Source organism: Dermacentor silvarum, chromosome 6 (assembly GCF_013339745.2).
Source record: "Dermacentor silvarum isolate Dsil-2018 chromosome 6, BIME_Dsil_1.4, whole genome shotgun sequence".
Classification (NCBI taxonomy): domain Eukaryota; kingdom Metazoa; phylum Arthropoda; class Arachnida; order Ixodida; family Ixodidae; genus Dermacentor; species Dermacentor silvarum.
This window is the reverse complement of record NC_051159.1, coordinates 8,557,567-8,574,823: the sequence shown is the minus strand read 5'-3', so window position 1 is coordinate 8,574,823 and position 17,257 is coordinate 8,557,567. Positions and strand designations below refer to the sequence as shown.

General features: G+C 47.7%; 1 protein-coding gene across 4 annotated transcripts; it reads left to right on the top strand.

The window, feature by feature from the left end:
* Window positions 1-12,593: 12,593 nt before the first annotated feature.
* On the top strand, window positions 12,594-16,440 carry LOC125946177 (uncharacterized). 4 transcript variants are annotated; one of them, XM_049668683.1, is made up of 5 exons: window positions 12,594-12,918; window positions 12,995-13,126; window positions 13,373-13,465; window positions 13,789-13,866; window positions 16,112-16,440. In XM_049668683.1, the coding sequence occupies exons 1-5, from the start codon at window positions 12,693-12,695 to the stop codon at window positions 16,150-16,152; spliced, it is 570 nt and encodes a 189-aa protein (XP_049524640.1). In that variant the 5' UTR covers window positions 12,594-12,692; the 3' UTR covers window positions 16,153-16,440. The 4 variants fall into 4 exon arrangements, with proteins under 4 accessions (XP_049524640.1, XP_049524638.1, XP_049524637.1 ...); XM_049668681.1 differs by having other exon boundaries at window positions 15,949-16,440; XM_049668680.1 differs by having other exon boundaries at window positions 14,300-16,440.
* Window positions 16,441-17,257: the final 817 nt, after the last annotated feature.

Below are 17,257 nucleotides of genomic sequence, written 5' to 3'. Positions count from 1 at the left end.
GGTTAAACGCCCGGCGATCTATCGTCGCGGACCGAGAGGTCGTGGGTTCGATTTCCAAATTTTGCATGTTTGTGGAACTTTTTCTTCTGGTTTCTTTCTTTGTATTATGTTCGTGTGACGTATTTCCGTGACGGAAATACGTCAGTGAAGTCTTGGTGGACCCCGGCATAAAACACTTTCGTGTTAAAAACAGACAAATCTGTACGAGCAATGTCACCTTTCCTTGTGTCAACAAAGACTTTGATATTTTTGGATCAGGCTATAAAGCATCTAGGATGGCGAGCGGTGATCTCCTCTTGGAGCTCCGAGACCAGAAACAGTACGAAAAACTGCCCAATCTAGTATCATTTGGAGATGCGCAATTAACAGTAACCCCGCACCGTACAATGAATACCACCCGTGGCGTTGTCTCAGATGATGATCTGTTGCAGCTGAGTGAGGCTGAACTCCTGGAGGGTTTCAGTGAGCAGAATGTCATCAATGTAAAACGGATTAAAATGAGGCGAGATGGCAAATAACTCCAGACCAGGCATCTGATACTTACTTTCAACTCAAGTGTTCTGCCCGAGTCTATCGAGGCCGGGTACACCAAGCTTCGTGTTAGGCCATACGGGCCAAATCCTCTTCGGTGTTTCAAATGCCAGCGGTTCGGCCATAGTTCCCAGAACTGCCGAGGCCGCCAAACTTGTGCGAAATGCAGTAGTCATGAACACTCCTCTGAGTCGTGTGAAAGCTCTCTACATTGTGTGAACTGTGATGGGGAGCATGCCGCATACTCGCGGTCGTGCCCATCCTGGAAAAAAGAAAAGGAAATAGTGACAATTAGGTTAAAATAAAATATAACTTTCAAGGAGGCACGCAGGCGGGTATTGCACCTGCCGAAAACCAGCTTTGCCGAAGTTGCGCGTCAGGGGGCAGCGCCACAGCGGCTTCCGGCGGCTGTCGGGCTCACACACAGTCAGCTGCCAGCGACGCCAACCGCCCCCTCGGCGGCTGCAGCTAGCGCTGCTCCGCCACCCCAGCAGAAGGGGCCATCAACCTCCGGGCTAGTGGCCTCCAAGGCCTTGTCCCTCGAGACGAGGCCTTCACCGCGAACAAACCGGTCTCAAGAGCTGGTGTCCAGCGATCCGCAAGAGCCGATGGACACATCTTCCAGCCAGACGGCGCAGCCAGCGCCAAAGGAGCGGCGAGAATCTCTCGACCGCTCCAAAAAAGAAAAAGCCCGCATCACAGGGCCCGACAAGGGCTCTGTAAGTTAAGTTAGTGTTTTCACACGAGACACACAGCACAAACATTGTCTGCAACATGAACACACAGATACTACAGTGGAACGTCAGAGGATTACTTCGTTACCTCGACGACATCACAGAACTCATACATAAATTTAATCCGAAAATGCTGTGTGTCCAAGAAACACACTTAAATCCTACACAGTCCAACTTTCTGAAGCAATATGCCATTTTCCGTAAAGATCGTGACAACGCTTGTGCCTCATCCGGAGGTGTAGCCATAGTTGTAAATAAGTCTGTTGCTTGCCGACAGTTTGTCCTACACACGCCTCTCGAGGCTGTATCTGTGCGAGCAATTTTATTCAACAAGCTTATAACCATTTGCTCCATTTATATACCACCCAACCATCACCTCAGTAAAACGGAATTTTACAGCCTCATCGACCAGCTTCCAGAACCATACATTATCACTGGTGATTTTAGTGCTCATCACACTCTTTGGGGAGACTCCCGATGCGACGCGAGAGGTCGACTCATTGAAAACTTTCTTGTTAACTCCAGTGTGTGCCTCTTCAATAAGAATGAACCAACATATTAAAATATCCATCATAGTTCATATTCATCAATAGACCTGTCGATTGGCTCTGCCTCACTTTGCCCTGATTTAGAATGGCGTGTAACTAAAAACCCATACGGAAGCGATCATTTCCCAGTAACCCTAAACTTAGTAACCGAACATGACTCCCTTCCGCATGTCCCACGCTGGAAACTGGCCTCAGCTGACTGGGAACGCTTTAGGGAATCCACGTACTTATCACGAGATTTTATAAATAATTTTACTATAGATCATGCTGTATCATATTTTGCTGCTTTTATCATTGACGCTGCTCAGAAGTTCATCCCTCAAACGAGTACTTCATTCAAAAGACGGGTCCCCTGGTGGAATGACGATTGCAGACAGGCACGAAGGAGACAAAATAAAGCTTGGGGCAAACAGCGTGAATGCCCTACGGCTGAAAATCTAATAGAGTTTAAACATGTTAAATCACAGGGAAGAAGAACGCGAAGACAGGCTAAGAGAGCAAGCTGGGAGAGGTTTCTCTCGGGTATATATTCGTATACTCAAGAGGCAAAAGTATGGCACGGGCTAAGGAGGCTAAAGGGAAAAGAAATCCATCCGTTGCCGCTAGTGAACGATGAAGCGAACAGCTTGGAAGACCAAGCTGACGCTCTTGGCGAACACTTCGAGTGCATTTGTAGTTCGAATCATTATTCCGAGGCCTTCCTAAAGCACGAACAAATCGCAGAACGCAAGGCTATCGACCACAAATGCAGACAGAACGAACCCTATAACATGCCTTTAACATCACCGAGTTGAGAGCCTCCTTGAATACATGTCGGAGCTCTGCACCTGGACCTGACAGGATCGTGTACGATATGATTAAACACATCCACAGCGACACTCAAATAACACTACTCGCACTTTTCAATGCTATATGGAATGCCGGGTACCTACCTACTGCATGGAAAGAATCCCTTGTCGTTCCGATTTTGAAAAAAGGTAAAGACCCCACATTAGTAACAAGTTACCGCCCAATAGCCCTCACAAGTTGTATTTGCAAACTTTTTGAAAAAATGATAAACCGTCGCCTTTTACACTTCCTTGAGTCAAACAAAATTTTTGATCCATACCAATGCGGCTTCAGAGAAGGACGGTCTACAACCGACCATCTCATGCGCATCGAAGCAAACATTTGCGATGCCTTCATACATAAACAATATTTCTTATCCGTGTTTCTAGATATGGAAAAGGCGTATGATACAACCTGGCGTTACGGAATCTTGCGCGATCTGTCGGCAATTGGCATTCGCGGTAATATGTTAAACATTATTGAAAGCTACCTACACAACCGCACATTTCGGGTTAAAATACGTAATGCACTGTCGCGTCCATTTGTACAGGAAACTGGTGTACCCCAGAGAGGCGTGCTCAGTTGCACACTCTTTATCGTCAAAATGAACACGCTTCGTGCTTCGTTGCCACCAGCTATTTTTTATTCTATCTACGTGGACGATATACAAATAGGCTTCAAGTCCTGTAACCTTGCAGTGTGCGAGAGACAGGTACAGCAGGGGTTGAACAAAGTGTCTAAGTGGGCAGACGAAAACGGGTTCAAAGTAAACCCCCACAAAAGCTCTTGTGTTCTTTTCACCAGGAACAAAGGTCTCGTTGCAGATACCACTATCGAAATGCATGGACAACAAATACCTATGAACAAAGAACACAAGTTTTTAGGCATCATACTTGATTCTAAGCTTACTTTCATCCACCACATAAAACACCTCAAGGCGAAATGCCTAAAAACAACGAACTTACTGAAAATTTTATCTCACACATCCTGGGGCAGCGACAGGAAGTGTTTAATAAATCTTCACAAGAGCCTCATTCGGTCACGATTGGATTATGGTGCCGTGGTATATCACTCTGCTGCCCCGAGCGCACTAAAAATGCTAGATCCTGTCCACCATCTAGGTATCCGGCTGGCCACTGGCGCATTCAGAACAAGCCCCGTCGAAAGTTTATACGTAGAATCAAATGAGTGGTCACTCCATCTCAAGCGAACATACATCAGCTTCACCTATTTTCTTAAAGTGCACTCCAATCGGGAACATCCTTGTTATGTAACCGTAAATGATTTGAAGTGTGCAACGCTTTTCTATAATCGACCCTCTATAAGGCGGCCTTTCTCACTGCGTGTAAGAGAACTTAGCGAGGAGATGGATGTCCCACTTCTTGAACATCGCCTAATGCCTCCTGCTAAGCTGTCACTGCCCTGGGAGTGGCAGGTGATAGATTGTGATTTATCCTTTGTAGAGGTCACAAAGTACGCTCCCGAGCTCGAAATTACAATGCATTTCCGCGAACTTCAATTGAAGTACTCGTGCTCGGAGTTCTACACCGACGCATCTAAGTCCCATGCTGGCGTATCTTATGCGGCTGTTGGCCCCTCTTTTTCTAAATCTGATGTATTGAACCCCTAACAAGTATCTTCACAGCAGAAGCATACGCAGTACTGTCTGCGGTGAAACATATAAAGAAATAAAAACTAGAAAAAGCAATAATATTCACAGACTCGTTAAGTCTTGTAAAAGTGCTAACATCTTTACAAAAGCATAAAATCCTGTTTTCATTGAGCTTTACTCACTCTTGTGTAACATTTACCAATCTCATAGACACGTAATAATATGCTGGGTGCCTGGCCATAGAGGCATCGAGGGCAATGTGCTCGCAGACCAGTTGGCCACATCAACTACATCGCAAGCTATTAATCCTGCCGCTGCTATTCCCTCCACAGATCTGAAGCCTTTTTTGCGAAGGAAACTGGGAGGCCACTGGCAGCGCCTGTGGGACGCTGAAACAAATAATAAGCTTCACTTGATAAAGCCACAGATAGGTATTTTTCCCTCTGCAACGAATACACGGCGAACTGATGTCCTATTCTGTCGACCGAGAATAGGACATACATATGGCACCCACAGTTTTTTGCTGACTGGCGATGAACCACCAACCTCTGGTAGATGTGGTGAGAGGCTGACCGTACTCCATGTCCTCCTGGAGTGTCGGGAAGCCGAAACGATGAGAAGGAAACATTTCCCTGTAGCATACCACTACCATATCCCTCTTCATCCCATGATGTTTATTGGTGAACAGCCTCTTTTTAATAACAAAACAGTCCTCAGTTTCTTGAACGATGTTGCGCTACATGCTATTAGCCCAATAAGTTCGTAGCGCATCCTCTCTCCAGAGCATGCTGCTGTGATAGTTTATTTTTATCTTCTTCTTTCTGGGGTTTTACGTGCCAAAACCAGTTCTGATTATGAGGCACGCCATAGTGGAGGGCTCCGGAATAATTTCGACCACCTGGGGTTCTTTAACGTGCACTACAATGCAAGCACACGGGCGCTTTTGCATTTCGCCTCCATCGAAATGCGGCCGCCGGGGCCGGGATTCGATCCCGCGACCTCGGGCTCAGCAGCGCAACGCCTTAGCTGACTGAGCCACCCCGGCGGGTAGTTTATTTTTATAGCACATGCCTTCAGGCCCTTGTGTTTCAAGGGCTCTGTTTAGGCACTTGTGCTTCTGACTAATTCTTGCATCTGTTATATCTTGTAAATCGTATCATTCTTCCTCAATGCATTCTTCATTTTCATAGTACACCTCATTGGTCACTGCCATCATTTTAGTACATGCATATTTTACGAACTTTACAGCGATTATTTTAAGGCCCCTTTACAGCCACGCCTCATGTACTTCTCAGAATTCATCGCTCCACTGCAAACTCACAAATACTGGCATGGCGCTCTTTGGCCATAACTGGCCCTTGCGCCATTAAACACTACACATCATCATCATCATCAGCCTTGTCTTTGCATAGAACTTGATGAAGCTGTCGGTGATACCTTTCGAGTGTCGTGTGTAACCAACTGGACTGAGTCTACTGCTTGTCAACGCATGCATAAACTTGAATATGGAATTTTGTTTTTGTTCACTGAAGCTTAAGCAGTGCGTAAGCGACTATTTTATGTTGGCGACCAATGCCTTCAGCTCATCAGATGAGTAATGCATTCCTCCCCAGTCTACTTCTGTGAATATGCAAGAGTCCGCAGGCATTTCTGACCCAATTGGCCGAATGAGCGCTCTCGAGCACTCATAACATTTGGTTTAACTGACGATCCTTCGGGCTACATCTAATAACAGCGTTCAATTAAGATTACCTTTCATATCAAATTCCGTTTTCCTAAGTAAAACAGAGGCGCCACTGATACACATATCAACATCCCGACGCATAAAGTAGGCCTCTAGAAGGTCGCATGCGACATCATCACTTTTTCCGAGCATCTTTATAAACACTGTAGCGAAGAGAGACGCTAGTGGGCCCAACGCTTTAGCTCGGCAACGGCGCTCGTGCTTGAAAGCCGTGTCTCGTTTGACTGTTGCCGCCGCGCTGCTCCGAACTCTATTAAACCCCTTACAATTGGTGCAGCATGCTGCGCCCTCAAAACGTGCAACCTGGAACTTCGATCCCGTACCGTGCCTTCGACCATGCCTGAAGAAGCAAGTGCCTCCCCCTGCACCGGCACCGTGCTCTGGTGTGCCTTGCCACAGGGACCCTGCTATCTTCACAGGCGCGGATGACACCTACGTTGAGGATTTGCTTACGACCTACGAGCGGGTAAGCGCTCATAATAAATGGGACGAAGCAGCTAAGCTTGGCAACGTGCTCTTCTTCCTCGCGGGTGTGGCCAGCTTATGGTACAACAACCATGAAACGGATTTTCCAACGTGGTCAGACTTCAAGACGTCTTTTGTGGATGTTTGGTCGCCCTGCTGTTCGTAAGCTGCGCACCGAACAGAGTTTGCGGGAACGAGCTCAGCAAGTAGGCGAATCCTTCGCAAGTTACATTGAAGAGATCCTGGACTTATTCAAGAAAGTCAACGCGACCATGTCGGAGTCTGATAAGATCCGGACTGTTTCGAAAGGCATAGAACACGATGCCTTCAACATGCTGCTTGCCAAAAATCCTCGCACTATGGCAGAGATAATTACACTGTACCAAAGTCACGAGGAGCTACGCAGGCAGCGGTCATTGACCCGTCGCCCTACATCGCGCGACGAACATCTCGCTGGCTTGACGGCCATTTCTGAGCAGTCAGCGTTGATGGCAGAAATAAAGACGTTCGTGTGCAAATAAATTGCAAGCCAGCTCTCCTTGATGGCCTTTGCACAACCGCAACCGGCACAAGAGAAAGTGTAAGAATTGGGTTGAAGATGAATATGCAGAAGACAAAGATATTGTTCAATAGCCTCGCAAGGCAAGAAAAAATCAGGATCGCCAGTCAGCCTCTAGAGTCTGTAAAGGAGTCCGTTTATCTAGGTCAATTACTCAAAGGGGACCCTGATCATGAGAAAGAAATATACAGAAGAATAAAATTGGGTTGGAGTGCAATACGGCAGGCATTGCCAAATCCTGACTTGGAGCTTACCACTGTCGTTGAAAAGAAAAGTGTACAATCATTGCATTCTACCGGTGCTAACACGTGGGGCAGAAACTTGGAGGTTAACAAAGAACTTTGAGAACAAGTTAAGGACCGCACAAAGAGCGATGGAACGAAAAATCTTAGGAGTAACGTTAAGAGACAGGAAAAGAACGGTGTGGATCAGAGAACAAACGGGGAAAGTCGATATTCTAGTTGGCTAATGTCAACTAGAATATCGGCTTCCGCTTAATAGCGGAAGAAATGCATCTGGGGAGGCGATGTAATGCGTAGGATGGATAACGGGTGGACTATTAGGGTTACAGAATGGATACCAAGAGAAGGGAAGCGCAGTCGAGGAAGGCAGAAAACCAGGTGGGATGATGAAGTTAGGAAATTCGCAGGCGCAAGTTGGAATACGCTAGCACAAGACAGGGGTAATAGAGATCGCGGGGAGAGGCCTTCGTCCTGCAGTGGACATAAATAATGGCTGATGATGATGATGATGATGATCATGATCATGATGATCATGATGATGAACCGGTACAAGAGCCAACGTCAAGTTTTGGGCCCCCGCTCCGCCACGTCATCGCCCACGAACTCAACGAGACTTTGCCCGAGCGCCACCAACATGTTCCTGCGGCCGCACCTCTCCGCACCGCTGAAGTCGTCGCCAGGCCCCAACAGATCCCTCCGGCTGCGCCACTCAGCTACGCGGAAGTCATCGCCTGGCCCCACCCCTTCCATCAAGGTGGGCCTCTCACTTACGCCGACGTCTTGACTGTGCCCCGACCACAGCCCGCCATGCAACCATATCGCCAGCCGCCCCGTACAACGCGTCCTCCTACATGGACGGGGCCCACCACAGCGAATCGGTGTCGTACATCTGACAACCGGCCTATCTGTTTTGCGTCACGTCGCACGCTACTGTAATCGCGTGCAGTCACCTAGCGCTACAACATATGCACCAAGTCGTATGGTCGGTTCTCCCCGCCCATATTACGACGACCCTTCGGCATCGTAACCTACGTTCCGCCCAACGCCCAATACCCGCCGCTCACCTTCTCCACGCCGACGCTCGCTATCACCGATGCGGCATCGTCCCGCAGCTCGGGAAGAGGAAAACTAATCGTCGCAGTCCACGAGGCAAGGGCTGCGACGCCGGTTAAACGCGAAAATCCTGAGGGTAGTCCGACGAATGTGATATCGTGTTTTTTGATGGTGTTCACACATCTGCACTCGTGGACACCGGAGCCGCCGTATCAGTTATGAACGCAAAACTTTGTCGCATGATTCGGAAAGTCACGATGTCCCTTACTGGACTGTCCCTCCACACAGCCGGCGCACAGCTTATTCACCCATTAGCGGCGTGCACAGCTCGTGTTGTCCTTGAGGACGTTGTATACGCCATCGAATTTATTGTAATCTCGTCGTGCTCCCATGACGTTATCCTCGGCTGGGATTTTCTCTCCCGCCTCAATGCCGTCATTTATTGCACACGAACTGGCAACTAGAACTGCCGCCGCTCTCAGATTTGATGCTCGACGACAATGCTTCTCTTCCGAGCAAACTACTCGTCAGACACGACACCACCATTCCTCCCAACTCGTCAGTGGTTGTCTCTATGTACTGCAGCAGCCTCTCCGACGCCGTCGCACTACTTTCTCCGTCTCTCCGCTTTTCTACTCGAAGAGGTCCACTGCTGCGACGGTGAACATCACACAGGGCTCTAGTGCTCTATTTATTTGTAACCCGTTTCCTTACCCTGTGATGCTACTCCGAGGAGAATGTCTGGGCAATGTCGAAGCTATCGAAGACATACAAATTACGGATGTTCCCGAAGACACATACTATGTCGGTTACAGTACGCTCGGCTCGATTTCTACGTCTGGCCCATTGCCCATAGATGTGTTCGATTCTCTAATTGCCGATGACCTTACACCGCGCCAGCGATCACAGCTTCGGTGCATTTTACAAGAATTTCGTACATCTTTCCACGTCGGGAAAACTTCCCTAGGCCGGACATCAACTGTTAAGCACTACATCGATACTGGCTCCCAATCGCCATTGCGGCAACGCCCATATCGTGTATCGGCTACAGAACGTCCCGTGACTAATCGACAAGTGGCCGACAGGCTCCGCCGCGAAGTGATCCGACCTTTCAATAGTCAATGGGCATCTCCCGTCCTCCTTGTTAAGAAGAAAGACGGTTCTGTACGGTTCTGTGTGGACTATCGGCGCCTCAACAAGATCACTCGTAAGGACGTTTACACGCTTCTACGAATCGACGACGCTATTGACAGCCTACAAGGAGCAGAATTTTTTATCATCTCTTGATCTGCGCTCAGGGTATTGGCAAGTACTTATGGCAGATGACGATCGACCGAAGACAGCCTTTGTGACGCCTGACAGCTTATACGAATTTAACGTCATTCCGTTTGGTCTTTGTAATGCGCCAACAACTTTTGAGCGCATGATGGATACCGTTCTGCGCGGCTTGAAATGGCACAAGTGCTTGTGCTACTTGGATGACGTTGTTGCTTTTGCTCCGGGCTTCTCCACGTACTTTCAACGCCTCCGGTGTGTTTTGACGTGTTTGAGAAACGCCGGCCTACAATTAAATTTAAAGAAGTGCCGATATGCAACGCGGTAGCTGACGATACTGGGTTACGTCGTTTCCAAGGATGGAATTCTCCCCGATCCAGCCAAGCTTCGTGCCTTCGCCGAATTCCCTAAACTTACGTCCATCAAAGAACTGCGAAGTTTCGTAGGTTAGTGTTCCTACTTCCGACGCTTGATTCGAAATTTCGCTGCCATCATGTCACCTCTGACGAAGCTCCTTGGAAGAAACGGACCCCTTAATTCGTGGTCGTCAGTGTGCGAGGAAGCGTTCGCAAATCTCCGTCGTTTGCTGACGACTCGCCAAATTTTGAGCCGCTACGACCCGAAGGCCCCTACAGAGGTACACACAGATGCCAGCGTTGTTGGCCTCGGCGCTGTCCTTGCGCAGCGCAAACCTGGCTTTCCTGAAGATGTCGTGGCCTATGCCAGTTGCACCCTTACGAAAGCCGAGAACAATTAAACTGTCACGGAAAAAGAATGTCTGGCGATCATCTGGGCGCTTACTAAGTTCCGGCCTTATTTGTATGGCCGCCCATTTGATGTGGTCACGAACCACAATGTTGGCTGGCATCGTTGAAGGATCCTTCAAGTCGTCTTGCCCGCTGGGCACTTCGCCTTCAGGACTAGGATATCCGCGTGCTGTACCGCAACGGACGCCAACATTCTGATGCCGACGCCCTATCACGCTCTCCCTTGCCTGACGACAATACCTGCTGCTCACTATCCGAGCTCGCTGTTTCTTCATCGACCTTGAGACTATGGCCTCCGAGCAGCGCAAGGACCCGTGGATTGCCTCGATCATAGATTTGCTTGCTGACCCATCGCCACAGGCAAGCACTGCACGTTGCGTCGTCATGCTGGCCATTTTGCGGTTCGCGACAACCTGCTTCACCGATGCAGTTATATTGCAGACGGCCGCCAGTGGTTGTTAGTAGTTCCTCGCAGTATGTGCTCCGAAATCTACGCATCCTTTCACGCCGATCCACAGTGCGCGCACTCGGGAGTGTTCAAAACCTACCAGCACCTTTGACAGCGCTACTACGGGCGAGTAATGTGCAAGTACGTTCAACAGTTCGTTCGCTCCTGCTGCGACTGCCAGCGCCGGAAATCTTCACCCCAGCTCTTGCCTGCTGGTCTGCAGCCTCTACCATGCCCTACCCGGCCGTTCGGGCACGTTGGAATTTAATTGTATGGGCAACGTCCCTTGACGCCGGCTGGCAACCGCTGGGCCATTGTGGCAGTAGATCACCTTACACGCTTCACCGAAACCACCGCTATCCATGCAGCTACAGCGCGCGATGCTGCCTCATTCCTGCTTCGCCGATTCATCCTTCGGCATGGTCCACCGCAAGCATTGCTCAAGTGATCGCGGTCGTGTCTTCCTGTCAGAGGTAGTTGAAACCATTCATAAAGAGTACCACGTTATTCATCGCACAACTACGGCGTACCACCCCCAAACCAATGGCTTCACAGAACGCTTCAACCTCACGCTCGGCCACATGATTTCAATGCCCGTCGCCTCCGACCACACGAACTGGGACGCCATTCTGCCTTTCGTCACCTACGCGTACACCACCGCTGCGCAGAGCACCACTGGTTTTTCGCCCTCTTTCATACTGTACGGTCGGCAGCCGTCACACACCATCGACACATTTTTACCTTACCAACCAGATGCATCCGAGGGCTCGCCTAATTCTCTACAGCAAGGCAGGCGGAAGAATGCCGCGACCTCGCACGTGCCTTTACTTCCAACGACCAAGAGCGCCGGAAGAGCTCTCCCGGCGACTCCATTCCCGCGGTCACCTTGCTTCCTATGAAGGTCACCTTGCTAACTATGAAGGCCCATACCGCGTCATCGAACGAATTCTCCCGTGAATTACATCATCGTACCAGTTGAACCGTCTTCGGACCAGCTCCATCGTGGACAAGGCATTGTACATGTCGACCGCCTCAAGCCATACTACGATCCTGTTATCCTGACGAGCTGTTAGGTCACCGGACGGCTCCCTTATCACTCCCGGGGCAAATGTAGCGAAGACAGACGCTAGTGGGCCCGGCTCTAGTGGCTTCAGACGCTAGTGGGTCCAGCGCGTTGCTCGGCAACGGCGCTCGTGCTTGAAAGACGTGTCTCGTTTGACTGTTGCCGCTGCGCTGCTCCAAACTCTACTAAATCCTTTACAACACAAACCACGGCTGTCTTAAGGGTTAGGTGAAGCAGCTTGTATTATTAGGACTGCTGGACTAAAACTCATGCGTTCTGTAGAAAACGCGCTATTGAAAATATTCGTACTCACTGGTGCCCAGATTTCCAAAGAGATATTCATATAACTACTTCACTGATAGTTTGAACAAGTATGATACTTCTATCTGACAACTTATAGGTGCCTCATCGCTATTGGTTTGGCTCCAGTGATGTGAACACTCTGTCACTCCTTTGCGCCCTTGGCAATTAATTTACCATTCAAATATGCCTTCCACTTGTATCGCCTTTCGTAGCGCGATTCCTAGCCAATTATGCTTGCAACTTTACTGCACAATGTGTGTTCCAACCAGCTGCACATATGTTACCTTTCTGCAAAATCGTGTTCATCTATTCACCTCTTATACAGGGTGTCCCAGCTAACCTTAGCCAGAGTTTCAAAATATGCCGATGCACTCTACGAGGACGTAAACAAACGCATGTTGCTGACTATTGTATTCGGTCATTCCAGCGACGCAGGCGGCGCCACGCGGTCCTCCTCCGAAACAGTCACCCGGTGATAGAAATCTGCGACGCAGTTCGGCGGTTTGGTCTCGCGGTAGTCATGGACGCGCCGAAAAGGAAAAAAGCGAATAGTAATCGCATGTGCAGCGAGCCGCAGTGCAAAAACCGTGCCGTAGCGGGTGAGGTAAGCCTCCATGTGTTCCCGAGACACAAAAAACTGCGGAAATTGTGGGCTGCAAGGATGCGCATCGGCAAAGAAGTCACCGGCGAGATGTATGTTTGCAACGAGCACTTCAAGCAGGAAGACTACTTCTGGAGCAACCTCGGTAAGTTTTTTGCCCATCCAGTTGTTCAGTGCTTATGTTGTTAACTTTGTTTGGCGGTGCTGTGGTTTTTCTCTAGATGGGAGCCTAAAGCCTCGTCTGCCGCGGCTGAAGAAAGGGGCCGTGCCTTCACTAAAAATGCCTGTTCGGACGCACGAAACACAAGTAAAACCCAGACCAAGCAGAAGGAAACTGACAGAGGCCAGCCATGGTACGTACTGTAATCCTGTGTTTATAATTTAGAAAATTAATTCCCTTCTGTGCCTTATCTATCTCTTAATTCGCGGTGCCGACATTCGATAGTTTCCCGAGTCATTGCAATCGTGCGCTTGGTACGCGGCGCTTACCTGTTTCATTGATTCCGCTGACGTATTGCGAAGCTGTCACAAATGTGCAAGTATCGCTGTTTCGCTGTTGGTATGTCAAACGCGGCTGCGACTGGATTATGAATTTGCAGGTATGAAACCAGACGATTTGCCGCCAGCTGTGTCTAGAGAGGAGGTTTGCGCCTGCGTGCCCCCAGTCGTTCCATGTGCAGCCGAAAACTGTGGTGAGTACTCATCCTGGAAAGCGTTACAGGATTTCTTATCTTTAATTTCTGCCTGCGAGCCTGCTTCAACTGCTTAAGCTGTGCCATGACAACCTGTTTATAACTGCGTCAGGAGCACAGAATGCCGAGATCTTGTGTTCATGGTGAGAGGCGACGCGGTTTTTACGTGTTGACATACGAAAGACGCATCACATGAAATATCAATTGCTGCATGGTTGTGTTGTTTTTGTGTTCGTCATTTCATGGATAATTTGTAAACAAGTTCACATGCTTTTCTGGCAAAACTGTTCATCCATGTGTTTCTCCTTGTTTATGTACCGCAGATCAACCTGTCCAAGCCTGGCTTTCTGCAGTAAGCACCTGTCCAAGCAGCCATGTAGGAAATGAAGAGATGCCAACAGGTAAGATTTCTAAATATTACCATAATTGTTGCACGAGGCAAATCACTCCTATCTACTGTAGCATTACGTTACCCATGCTCCGCAGCTGCATCCTTCCTCTCCGTCACCAGTCCTGCCTTCTTCGCCAAATTCCGACAAATGCTATCTCCACCCTGGCATCTCTATCTATATCACTTGCGTCTAGACCGATCTTGCCCCAACTGTCCTTGCCTCTATGCTAAAATGGAACGCTGGCTCTTCGTTGTCCTTTTGCTATCCAATCCCCCTTTACCCTTCCCGCCTCTTGGTATTACCCGCTAACACTAGCCTTGGTACGTCAAGCTACTGACCTCCTGGGTGCTTAATTGGGCAATTGGGCACCAAATTAGGTTAATTACAATCACTAACATTGCCAATATTAATACAACTACAGGTACTCAACTTTTTATTTCAGGACACACAGAAGCGGAGGTGCAAAACCTCCTCCATCAATTACAGAAACCAGAATTACAGAAAAGTAGCGCAGACAAGGCAATGCAGGCCAACGTACTACATGACATGGCTCAGAAGTTTAAGCTCACAGAACTTCTTACTACAGATTATAAAATGAATGCCTTCACTGGAATTCCAAATATGACGCTTCTAAACAAGATTGTCTAGCTCGTGGAGAGGCACGCAAGAGAAAACAAGTTGGAAGCCACTGCGAAAGATAGAGTTCTTTTAGTGTTTGTTATTCTGAGGCAGGCTGTTTCATTTTCATCAGTTGGTGTGCTGTTTCAATGCAGTGCGTCATCTGTGCACAAGTATTTTGTTCACACACTTCCTCTTCTTGCAGCAATTTTTCAGTCAGCCTTTGAATGGCCCTCAAAAGAGGAGGTGTTAAACAATACACTTTTGCACTTCGAGAAGTACAGCAGAGTAAGAGGGGTTGTAGACTGCACTGAAATTGCAGTTGAACGATCAGGTTGTGTGACGTGTCGTCTGCTGACGTACTCCCAGTATAAATCAACCTATACGGTTAAATTTCTTGTGTGTGTCAGCCCCGGGAGTACTATAACATTTATTAGTGATGCATTTGGTGGACGTGCATCTGACAAAGCTATTACTGAACGCTGCGGCCTTCTTGACAAGTTCGAGTCTTTCACTGACGACATCATGGTTGACAGAGGTTTTTTTATTGATGATCTGTGTGCATCTCGTGCTGTGGGCATTGTTAGGCCCCCATTCCTGGGAAAGGAGAGCCAGTTTTCTGAAGCTGATGCCCTGAAGACTGCTGACATTGCAAGGGCTAGAGTACACGTTGAAAGGGCCATACAAAGAGTGAAAATATTCAAAATGTTTAGTGGTACAATATTGTGGGAAATGCTGCCGCATATTGATCAACTATTTACTGTAGCATGTGGCATGACAAACTTGTGTTCACCAATATTAGCTGACGATAAGTTTTTGTAATGAGGGGCTGTTTTTTAGTGCTAAATCTGCATCATGAACAAATGGCATGCCATATTGGAGAGCCCTGGATTGATTTCAGTCTTTTAGGGTGCTTGAAAGCACAGTGAACTAACAGTACAAAGCAATACAAGCAAGGAAAGTTTCAACAACTGACCGCTTCTCTTTTTTGTAGCACAGTTCTGTGTGGCAAGGCACACTGTTGAAAGAGTTTCACTGGAGACTTAGGTTGTATCCTGCTATAGTCAGACACACCCCTGAAGTAAAATATTTTGCTGCCTATAAATTGAATATAAATTATGTACTTAATGGTGCATAATTTTACACTAAGTACACATAACTTCAGAAAATGTCATTTGCCCCCTTTAGGTGCACGTTAACGAACCCCAGGTGGTCCAAATTTCCGGAGTTCCCCACTACGGCGTGCCTTGTAATCAGAACTGGTTTTGGCACGTAAAACCCCATAATTTTTTTTTTTCATTTGCCCCTATTTTATGAAATGCGTGGTATCGTACATGTGGCATGGCTTTGCCAAGTTTTGTGCACAATTTTACCTTTTGCTTATGTCGGCAAGTTTGGGAAGTACTTTCCTAAAATACACATACTGCAACTTGCCAAGCAGTTCACGCATGTGCTGGACATCTTTCATCACAGGCATCACCAAGCTTTCTACCTTGGAATACACAACCAAGTGGCACATGTCGAGGTTTAAAAGCAAGAGGCCCAGCTGAATTTGCGAGTAATAACTGTGCTTAAGTTTCAATGCATAGTTCTCTCCATTTTTGACTATGTATGTCAGTTTTTTTTATTTTACCAGCTCAGCGATGCTCTGCTCTTTACACAACATGGGGCACTTAACCTCAACAAGGTATTTCTTTTTATCCTGAATTACAACACCATCAGGACTGTAGCCTAACCATGGTACCTCAGGGACAACTACGAGCCCCAGCCTGCTAACTGTAGCATTTTGCAGTTGTTCGTACTCGTGGAGAGCAAGAGGTTCATTTTCTTTACCATAAGCTGTTGCTTTATTGCCAGCAAAAGAGCGGTTTTGATAGATTCTTTCAATTTTTGCCGACCATGTGTGACTCGCTGTTTCTTGAAAAGTGTACAGCTCTCTGCATATGCTACCAGTTATTCTTTTTTTTTTTCGTTCACTTTGCCACAGTGTGCACTGCTGATTTGCTGTGCCTTCACATATGTGTTTTGCTCTGTCATCAGTTACACACTCCTCATTCTCATAAAATGCTCTTTCTTTTGTTGTTAACATGTCTAGAGAGAACCTCTTCAGTGAAGTTGTCATGCCACTGCACACACATTCAAAAAACTGGAACTTTGCATAGTCACTCAGAGGAGAGTTTGCATGGTCCTGTGTAAATAAAGTGTCAAAAATGCGAGGAACATCTGAATCATTGCTTGCTTGTAGAGTGCGCTGCTTTCGAGCGCGTGTCTTGTGTTTAGCTAGCGCAGAGTCTGGCGCAGCTTCAATCAGTTCTTTCAGAATTTCCTTTTGAACGTCTTTAGGAAACTCTTGCTGTGTTGGTCGTTGAACGTGACAAAATGTGTTTACAGGTCGTGGCTCATACAAGCTTGATGTGGCAGCACGTCCCAACTGCTGCTGGACGTCGGTACAAGAGAAAAATCCAGGCTGTCTTTGCTTGCCCTAAACATGGAAAATAAAATGATAAACAAAACTCAGACTTCTGCTATTTTTTATGTAAGCAACCAAACCGGATAGGCTTATGCACTATTGCAGACACACTTATACTAGCTGGTATAGTTAAGAAAAATTTCTCAAGGGAAAACCTATTATTGATAAGGTAGGCATTTTCTTTTGCTATTTTTTACTCTTAGTTGTTGGGGACATGGTTTTGACAATGTAGGCAAAAAAGTACTTTGCGGTTCAATTAAATCAGGGTGGCAAAAAAATGCTTGCATTGGCCTGAAAGGCCTGCCTTCCACG